Genomic DNA, 10,745 nt, shown 5'->3' with positions numbered 1-10,745 from the left:
TCGGAACGGATTAATTTCGTATCTCGAGGTACCACTGTGTGCATAAATTTCCCTTACTCCCATATTAAATATGCATACATTTGTTAATGAATACTGCTTTACTTAAAAAAAATCTATTTATAATTGACATTTGGTAGACTGGAGAAATTACAACTTGGTGCACTTCACTGACTATGAAAGTATATAGTCCATGTCTAGAATAATCAAACTGTGTAATTTACCTATCAGATAAATACCCCTTTTGTTCATTTTCCTGATTACCATAATTAAATATATTTACATTATAAAATGGAAACTATACAAAATATTAAGGTTAACCAAAGTCATTTTATAAAAAGATCATATTTATTATCACATTCAAATATGTTGTATTTTACAAGAATATAGGCTGGATTATTGCAAAACCTGATATAATCCAAAAACCATCATACATAAACAATAGAAAAAAAATTAAAAAAGGAAAATACTCCTTAAGAAACTATGGAAAAAATAAAAACTATAGATAACAAGCTCCACAAGAATATGCTTCTCTATGCGAATACAGCTATGAACCTTACCAAAGTGGATAAAATATCAATTTCTACATTACTCCAGGGCATTATCTCTGTCTGCCCCTGCAGTGTCTGCTTCATCTAAGGAGGAGAAATTCAAGAAGTGAGCAGGTCGATGGACCTCGTGATAGAACTCCTTAGGGCTGGCTAATTGCAAGTCATACTTCATATTTGGGTCGTGACGCACCCCCATGAAATTGTAATTCCAGGAGCCTTGCAGTGGAGTCATAAACAGTCCCAAGAATCTATCAGACAGCAGCATTTGAACTTTTTCATAATGAGAGGGAAGGTAACCTTTAGGATTATTGCCCATGTCTTTGTTGTTACGACCCCACTCGAAGCCCGATGGTGTGAGTTTGTATGCTTGTAGGGAACATGAACCCGGGGTAAATGAACATGTGATAACAATGGTGCGATCCGTAGTCCAGGAACTATTATCAGCCATGATAGTGGCGTGAGTTGTGATGTCATGTGGCGAAAGCTGTGGCAATTCATTAGGCTGGGTATGGATCCAACCCAAGGGTTCCAATTCATTCAAAAATTCATGAGAGGGTAATTTGTGAGGTAAGTGCACCATCTGATGTGTTCCCCACTGAGGTGGCATAACAATACAACGGATCTCTTTCACCTGTGGATTATCCGATGGGCTAATACCATAAAGGTAGCCTGAAATTTGTGTTCTGAGATCAGATATGATGATAAACTTCTTCAGAACATTCTTAGGGAGAATGTAAGTGAAACCTGTCTCCTTAATGTCATCGGAGGATACATAGATGTAATTGGTACGCAAGTGGAGATTGGTTGCAGAAATGGCTCGAACTCTCCATTCTGTCTTGCTGCTAAACGTAGCCGTTTCATAGTTAGAAGTGGTAGAGGTGATGATTTCATCTCCATGTTTGTTGACAGTTCTTGTGGTGGTTGCTGTCAGCTGTGACTGCTCTTTAGTCTGTTTCTCAATTTCGGCAATCTGTTGTCGCTGTGCTGAAGGAGCACTAATTTCCATACCTAAAATGATATCCCTGATTTCAGACTGAGTGAGTGATGCAACATTGACATTGTTCTTTTTACCATAATCTGCCAAAATGAGATCTTTCAACTGCACTTCAACTTTTATCCAGTCTTCATCAGACAGAGATGGCCAGATGTGGTGAGGTTCTGTGATTGTAGTTTTGTCAGGCTTCAGAAGAACCTTTGTTCTGTCATTATTTACATGAAGAGCCCTGAGTATCAAAATCAGCCTTGAGAATGCAGTATAGGATGAAATGTTCTTCAACCAGTCATCATATAAATTGAACAGTACCATCTGTGGCTCTGTAGCTTTAAGAATCAAATCACCAAACTTCTCTACCTTCAAACAAGCCTGGAAAGGCAACTGCAATTCAGAGCCCTTGATCACAATGTTAGGGAAATCCAACAAATGCACCTCAAGTGGATCCAACATACCCTTTCGAGTTACAATAATCTGCTTGGGCTGTTCTTCTACAGGTAAGGATCGAATTAAAGCAGCAACTTCTTCTGCAGTTTTCCACTTAGCTAGCTGACCGAGACGTTTCTGACCTGCCCATACAGACGTATGAATGATCTTCAAAAACAGCTGGCCTGTTCTGGGATTGAAAATGAAGATAGCTCCATTGATGGGTTTGGTTGTTAAGTTTCCTTCAAATGTCTTATGGATTGTAACCCTGTACACATTAGTGTCATCTACAAACCAAATAATTTGATTTGAGAAAAGTTCACCATAGTTTTGTGAAGACAAGTAGGGCTCAGTGGGCTCTGAAGAGTACAATTGGAGACCTTTGCGGATACGCTCTCGTAACACGTACAAGGCAGGGTTTGCTTTCATGATTTTTGCCATAGCTTGTTGTATCAGTGGCTTTGCACCAGGGAACCAGTTTCCGTATGCACTGTGAAGATTGTATGCTAAGTCAATAGCAATTAACACACCAGTGGGAGAAGGATACAGAGACATATTATCAGTGGTGTAATCTAAGAACTTGGCTCTTGCATAGCGTTCCACATCATGGGAGTCATAATCACCCCACCTCAGCTGCACATCAATCCAATATTTCTGTGTTGTAGAACCATCCATGGTGTCTTTGGAGTCAGCTAAAAGGGAAGGTTTGGAATAATTCCACTTGTAAGCTGCAAAAAGGAGAATATCAGCACAAGAAGAATTCATCTTGTATGACTTTCTGGGATGAATAGTTTCCTTCTGGACAGTTTCAATTTCCAAAGCATCCAGCTCTTGATCAAACACTTGACACAAGTCCATCACAACAGACTCGTGAATCTTCTGCCACAAGTGAGCTCGGAAAATCTGAATAAGAGAAATCTTGAGGGTGGGAATTTTGCCATGCATGAAAATACCTGTCAAATCAAGTTGTACCTGGAAACCTACATACACATTTGCTCGATTAATGGTAGGTGACCACCAAAGAGTGAAACGTCTGTTGGGAATCTGGTTTAGACCAGATCTCTGTGCATTGGTCAACTTTTTATATTTCATACTTTCTTCAAAACCTGAAGCTTTCTCCCAAAACAGACCCTCCCATGTAGGGAAATACGTTCCTTTGAAAAGTGTGTGCTCCAAAATTCCTTCCACACCACCTAAAGCTTGAATCATATCTGTTCGGTAGTTATTCAAGTTCCACAATTTACCGTCATGTCTCTGGTGTGTCCACCAAAATGGATTCTGCTTAAGTACCTGGAACTGCTTGAATTCTGTACGTATTCTCCAACCTTTATCATACGCAAGTGTGTGGCGATCCTTCTGGAAGAGTGTGTTTATTCTTGGAATACCTCGATCCCACGAATCCTCGAGATCTTCGAGAGTCAATCTACGGTTCTGCGCTGTTGCTTCTTGTCTTTTCAAGGCATATTCGGCCCAAACTCTTTGTGAATCCAAAAACTCTGTTTCCCAAGGCTGAATGTATCTGTACAAGTTAGGAATCAACTGATCTTCATCGTGACTCATACCAGAGCGGAAATGCGTAATGCCAACATCAGTCTGCTTACTCCATCGTAAATCTGACTGCGGAATAAGTACATGACCCATGGAAAGCATACCAAGACCACCAAGTTCTTTAGGTGTGTAGAATACAACAGGGGGAAATCTTGAAGGCATTTTAGAGTTCAAGCCAATTTTGATTCGAGTTTGGATCTTATTTTCACATTTCACTAACAGGTCCAGAAGTTCTTGGGTGTTTACGACAGACTCTCTATAGTAAGTCATTAATCCAATCAAGGCAGTATTCCATTTATTGACAATTTTTGTGAATGTGGTAGAGCCAGATGCCATGAGAATTTGTCTTACGCGGTTGTGGAACCTTTGCATGGACTCATCATCTACTCTCAAGAAGCACTGAGACGTTCGTTCCTTTGTGACTTCGTTCTGGAGATTCCATACACCATCTCTGTGCTTGAATTCTTCGTGTGTCATACGACACTTTGGCAAGATACGGCACTCAAACCCGGCCATGTTGAAGAGCAAGTTTGGATTATCTTTAGAATATACTGAAGCAAATGAATTCTCCCAATTGATGGTGGTCACCGAGCGAGGCAAGCGATTTTTTATATCCCAGAAAACAGCGCGTCCCAAATTGACATCATGCTTCATAAGCCTCATTCTTGCATCTCTAGGCCAACACTTTTTGTTGTTGTACCCCACAATGTTTTCATTATTAGGATCTGGGTGCTCTGTGAGGTACCTCTGAATGAGGTCCTTGGCTTCTTCTGCAGTAAATCTGAAGAAAATATGAATTCTATCAATATACCTCGAATAGAGACGGATTGGATGCTGTGTTTCTGTGGCCACATTTTGGAAGTTTAAGAAATCATTGGGCATCTGAGGAGGTCCGGCCATATCTGCTGAACGCTTTAGACCCAGCACTAGCAAGTCCATGACAAGTCCATAATACTGTACAATAAAGGATGCAAACTGTAGGCCTCTAATAATGCCATAACGATTTGTGTGGTTCATGTCCTTGTAGTTGATGTCAACATTGTTCTTCGCAGTCATGTAATCAGCAATATTGTGATCTACAATAAGTCGCAGCAATCTGTTCAATAGGGTCAAATCTATCTTCTCATAGAGCTTTTCATACTTGGACTCCAGCATTACGTTGCATTCACCATCAGCAGTATCCCATACATCTGTCAAATTGTTAATACCCTGACACCATTTGTACACGAGGAGAGGTGGTGGTTCGGAGTCTCCAGGTTTCACCCACGGTGGAAACAGGCGACGTTTGTCAGCTTCATACCACAAGTACTGATCAAGGTAAGCATCTGTTATCTTCTCCAGAGGCTCCACATCATACACAGGAATCAAATGACTATACAGATCCATGAATTCAATTCCAACTTCTTTGAAAGCTCTTTGTGTGAGCAAGTGACGTTTGATACGGGAGAGAGCCTCGTGAGGGTTATCATATGCCTGCTCAATAAGTCCCAGCTCCTCACGTTGAGATTGATTTAAACGGGACTTCACACTGTAGGCTTCCTTCAATCTCTCGAGAGCCAATATCAGTAGCTTTGTATCATGCTTATATGACAGTGGTGGGAAAGGTATGGGAGCAAAACGACGAGACTCCAGCCAATGAACTGTTGTGGTGTAAATGGCAACAGCCTCTTCGGGACTGATGTATGGACCATCCTTCTGGTAGTTATGTTGCCTTTCCTGCTCACTCTTCAAATACAAACGAGTGAGGCGGCCCATGTTCTTCTTGCAAACAGTCTTGTCTACTGTTGCACCACGACGTATACGTTCCCGATTGTAGTGAGCAGTGTTTGTCCACCAATCAGCTTTCATCTTCACATAACGCAGAATCATGTTCTCAATGGGAGTTGGCAAACCAGGAACCTTCCATGGAATGTTAGCTTTCCAGCATCTCCAAGCCTCTGATAAGTGCTGAAGGATGGTGCGGGCTTTATTCTGCTTAATGCCTTCAGGCATCATATCCAGAATGTCATGCATGACAGAAGCTCTTAGTTCCAGATCAAAGTGAGATTCTACCCTTTGCTTGGTGACAGTCTTTGCAACGCCTTTGCTGTGTCGACCTTCAAACTGACGAGACAGAAGATTACCAAGCCATCGTTCTAGCAGCGGGGTTATGCCTCTCATGAAGAAAAGCCAAACTCGCCAGCCTGGTGCCCAAAATCCACATCCTGGGCCCTTGCCTACCTGTCCAGTATTGAATCTGTAGTAGATAACATGCTTGAGATCCTTACACATACGAATCTGTCTCATAAGCTTGTACTTGTACCTATACATACCAGTAAGCTGACCAACATGAGCAAATATGTACTGCAAACCATCAGCTAATTGGAAAGCATCAACGTTGTTCAGTCGATACTGTACATGAGCATCAACAACTAGCTTTGTTAGCCTCAAAATTTCTCGGCACAGATGGAATGCATTGCCGAATCTCGACTTTTTACGCTCCTTTGTTGTCAAAGTTTTCACTGGCTTAAGATTGAAGTTATAATCCAAATGGAGATAGTTCAAGTTTTTGCGATGAATTAGGAGGTTCAACATGTTGTAACCCTGTCGACATACTTGCAGACCTACTTCAACCCAATCTAAGGTGGTTGTCTGGAAGAACTTGGTGGCTTTGAACGAGTGGAACAGGAAGCGTTTCTTCTGTGCTTTAGGTGGACGGTGCTTTAGGGCATTGAGGACAAAGTATTTCAACAGCTTCTGGTATGACACCCTTACCTGTAAGGAGAAAAATATTTAGACCAAAATGTAAGCTGGAGTTCCCTACACCTCAAGAATTAATTGAATTAAGAGATTTACTTTCATTTAAAATTTTCCCATAATGAAAAACTAACTTTCACAAACTAAGAAACTTCCTACAATCAATGCTAGAGGTCAAACAGCATAATTTACATTAGAGGGATAATGCAGACCAATATTCCTTTTCCCTGTAAAAAAGAGTACACAAGACTTCCTAAGAAATTGATCTATTTCAACCAACTTCCAAGCAAAGTTAAAAAACCATTTCAGTCAAGAGCTCCACAGAACTGAATTCCTACCTTCACTGGCTGTCCAGGTGGGCAATGCTCACGATACCAAGTCTTCACGAGCGGAACGTCAATAGCCCTCCTCATTGTTCCTGAACGCATGTTGAATGGCCTTGGGCTCCATAAAAGTGCTATTCCGTTTGCTGTCGCATCATCATATAATTGCCACTCCTTTAATAATGGCTCAACATCATCTGGCAATTCAAAGTCCTGTAATAACAAAATACAATTCAGTTCCACAAAACCCAACAAACCAGTAATGTACAATGCGAGTCAAAACACTTCAATCATTCTTGATCTGCTGCCTTCATGCAGTGTTAAACTGTTTGTTCAACAACTGAAATTAATTCCTCTTGGTATTCCATCAAATGTATGAAACTAATCTCCCACATGAATGACAATAATGGAATGGAATAAAAAATTTAGACTAAAGGCAGCTAAGCAGTAGGACCTATGAGGTTATTCAGCACTGGAAGGGAAATTGACAGCAATTGGTTGTAAAGTGTAACAGCAGGACTCAGAGGGCAGAAAGTAGGACGGAAGAACAGAATATGAACGGAAGTACAGTGCAGTAAAAGGAATGAAAGAGGATGCAGCTAGGGGGCAAAGGGACGCTGCACAAAGCCTCAAGTAGAGACATACATAAAACAAAATTACAATAATCAAAACAAACTAGAGTTCATAATGCTGAATCACATTACTTTCAATAAAGGCTATTTGTTAAAACAATTTTCTAAATTATAATCGTATACCACATGTAAACTGCATTTCTGAGGAAAAAGAAATGCTTCAAGTTCCTTCCTTTTGTGATAATACATCATATTCTTTGCAGCAACCTTTTAGCAAATGTTGCATTGCTCTAATTTTCACCTTTTGTTTAAGAACAAAACTGTCAAGGAGCAATAAAAATCTAGAAATGTGAATGGGCAGTCTCATTAAATAATTTTACATTAATCACAATGATAATAAGTCTTTTCTAATCATAATGATACTAATTCTTTTCAAAATGCATGAGAGGAGTTAAACCATACCCTATGCTCTGCTTTTTGGCATGTTGGTACAAGATATAAGTAGAAAGTTATTTATAAAGTAGGAGCTGGCCTTTACAAAATACTATATAAATCTCAGAACCTCACCTTTTTCAAGCAAAAACACCAACAGCAAAAAACTGATCTTACCTCATCATCATCAGGCAGAAGAGTCTCACTCTTGACAGTATTTCGATGAGAGATGGGATTGATCAAGGGATCAAAATAGAAAGCCGGAAGATCGGGATCCTCAGTCTTGATGTACAGAACGACAGGAGTGTGATACCAGCTAAGGTGGACATACTGAGGCATGTTATTGTATAAGTAAGGGAAAGCAATGCGGTACTCTGTCCTGACTTGATGTCGAACTATAATCTTGTTAATGTCATTGAACTCATTCCAGTCTTCATCAGCTGGGTTCATGTCCTTGATCAGAGGCTCAAATTTAGGACCACCTGGTAGTGCCATGTTCAATGCCTGTAAAATATGTGTAATGTTATCATTCAATGCATCAATAGTGAAACTGATCAATTGGTCATTTCTGGGCTTCTTCTTAACCATTTTTGCCCCTTACATTTGACTGAGTTAAGAATATTAAAACGTCATAGAACAACCCTGACAAAACCAAAGAACTGTTAATACAACTGAAAATATTTTTCATGCTAAGTCATTAACCAAAAATAGCTCAGCTTTTTGCCATCCACTACTTGAACTCATAAGAACATTCAACAAGGATTATAGGATGTAACTTTTCAATAATTAAGAACCAGAAAGTTTCTCAAAAATGTCACCTACATACAACTCTTGATATAAAAGTTGTATCAATTTTCTTGATTTATGATGCAGCCTACACAATGAATGTAATTTAACTTTACAACATACCTGGCATACTGATACAATATGCAAGCATCATTAACTATATATATTTACAATTACAAGAGCTTTAAATTTACACAACTTTCCCTGAGTTCTTAAAATGTTGCTGAACCCAAATTACCCAAAACACTCTGAAAAGAAGCCTGTCCATTCTTTTTTATCAATTACTAAAGGGAAGATGGTAAAACCAGAGCTACAAAACAAAGTGAAAAGAAAACAATTCTGCAATATAAAACGAAGCCTATAATGAATTCAAGATCTGGTGAGTAAAATTAAGTTTGCCTTTTAGTAATGTCTCCAGTAATGCAATTGACAAACCATTATCTTACTGACACTTAAGAAGTCAGTAAACTGCAGTCCAAATGACATCTAACTTGATGCTAGGGAGTGAATAGTATCCCTCCTCTTTAGAGATTTTTTTTCAGCAAAAAGGATCATTCTATACTGCTCCTTACCCTATCATTTCCTAATGACTAATATAAACGTCATACAATTTTAAGTCTTACGCGTTTTAATACGTAATTTATGGCATAAAAATAAAAAATACACGATGAGAATAATTTTCAGTGTGTGTTCCTGATATTCTTTACACATATTGTATATATTTATTTGTCATGTATAGCTTCAGATTTTTAATCTATGCATACATCATTTACCTTTTTCCTGCACAAAGAGAGAGAAACACTTGACTGGGTGCCACTTACTCTACGGAAAACATGACATTACTTTGTCTTCATTTTTTTTCAAATTTTCCATAGTATAATTACAATTCTTGCATTGCAAAAACTGTGTAATTTATCTGGGTAATTTATCATCCTAAAAAGTATTGTAGTTTTCTTTGGTAAATAAAAAATCCTTGGGGGGGGGGGGCACAAAGTGCAATGTATTTTTTGTAATTTCTACACATTATTTCACCTACAAAAAGTTATTTTGGAGAGGTTATTTACGCTATTGTACGGAACAATCATTCAGCTGCAAAATGAGACAAAACTGAGCAGTCTACCTTGAAAATTGTAGGAGCTACGCATCTTTAAAGGTATCAGGAGTTTTCTGCACATATTATGTGGAAAACAGGATGTTTAGCTAAAGTCATTTAATTTTTTATATTTTCTTTGCTATAATTACAACTTTTTCATTTGAATAACTAGGTAACTTTTTATGCTGCTGTATAGAACAATCATTAAGCTGCAAAATGAACAAAATTGAGAAGGCTACCTTGAAAACTGTTGTAGCTTAATGTCTTTGAACAAAAAAAAAAAAAAAAAAAAAAGTATAAAAACTTTTTGTGCATGTTTCATGGGTGAGTGGCACTTTTTTTTTTTTACAAAAAATTTGACTATTTTGTTTATATTTTCCTCGCTATAATTACAACTTTCTGCACTGCAACAACTCAGTAATTTACCTGGTTGTACTATGGATAAAATATGAGACTTTATTGCACATACAGTAAGTAGTTCATAGATTTTTTGGAGGAAAAGTGCAAAATTTTCCATATCTATTTATTAATTGTTATAATTTTTTGTTGTGTTTTTTAACTATCATTCTCAAAATTATTACAGTCATTACCATTATTATGACTACTATGTTTTATACTTCTGCAACTGTGAGAATATTGCCGATTTACCGTGTTTTATCATGTTATCTCTCGTATCTAGATTGTGTTTGTTATTGTCTCTGCTTTGTATATTCCATGTACTATATGGCCTTGAGTTTATCAGTATTATTATTATTCAACCTATTACTATTATTATTCATCCTACATAAAAGTTATTTGGAGGAGATACTTTTCTTATGTCATTGTACAAACATTATTCAGCTGGACATTGAAAATTGGATGGTCTACCTTGAAAATTGTTGGAGCTACACGTTTATGAACAGAAAAAGGTATAAAGATCTTTATAATCACTGCTAGAGTCCGTACAACTGCCCTCAGATGTAATTGTTTATAGTTATAAGCGAAAGGGTTAAAGCAAATATGATAGTTTTAAAAGCTGCAAAGCAAGCTAGAGATGGAGATGAAATGCAATTGAAAATGGCTTCATTACAGCCACACACCAGCAAAAGTTATTATAATTCAAGTACCATCAATAAAATATAATTAACCTGTGTATGTGTATTCAGTACCACTTATCCCTAAGTAAGGAGTTGGTTGTCTTGAATCATCATCTCAAACTATTTCTAACAAAAGCAACCTGCCTTTGCTAAACCCATCTTCTCCAAATCCTCTTTGCTTTACCATGCCATCTACTAATCCTTTGCTTCCATC

At 38.0% G+C, this 10,745-nt stretch overlaps 1 protein-coding gene across 1 annotated transcript in view; it reads right to left on the bottom strand.

The window, feature by feature from the left end:
• Positions 1-326: 326 nt before the first annotated feature.
• The window catches only part of LOC135220486 (pre-mRNA-processing-splicing factor 8), a 51,455-nt gene continuing 41,036 nt past the window's right edge, over positions 327-10,745 (bottom strand). Inside the window, exons 5-7 of the mRNA XM_064257619.1 lie at positions 7,754-8,080; positions 6,588-6,785; positions 327-6,267 (exon numbers count right to left, since the gene is read on the bottom strand). Of these exons, the coding sequence (XP_064113689.1) occupies positions 586-6,267; positions 6,588-6,785; positions 7,754-8,080 (6,207 nt within the window). The 3' untranslated portion in view covers positions 327-585. The remainder of the gene's footprint in view (positions 6,268-6,587; positions 6,786-7,753; positions 8,081-10,745) is intronic.

The sequence above is a fragment of the Macrobrachium nipponense genome, chromosome 2 (genome assembly GCF_015104395.2).
Source record: "Macrobrachium nipponense isolate FS-2020 chromosome 2, ASM1510439v2, whole genome shotgun sequence".
NCBI lineage: Eukaryota > Metazoa > Arthropoda > Malacostraca > Decapoda > Palaemonidae > Macrobrachium > Macrobrachium nipponense.
The sequence above is the reverse complement of the archived record's forward strand: the minus strand, read 5'-3'. Positions and strand labels throughout refer to the sequence as shown.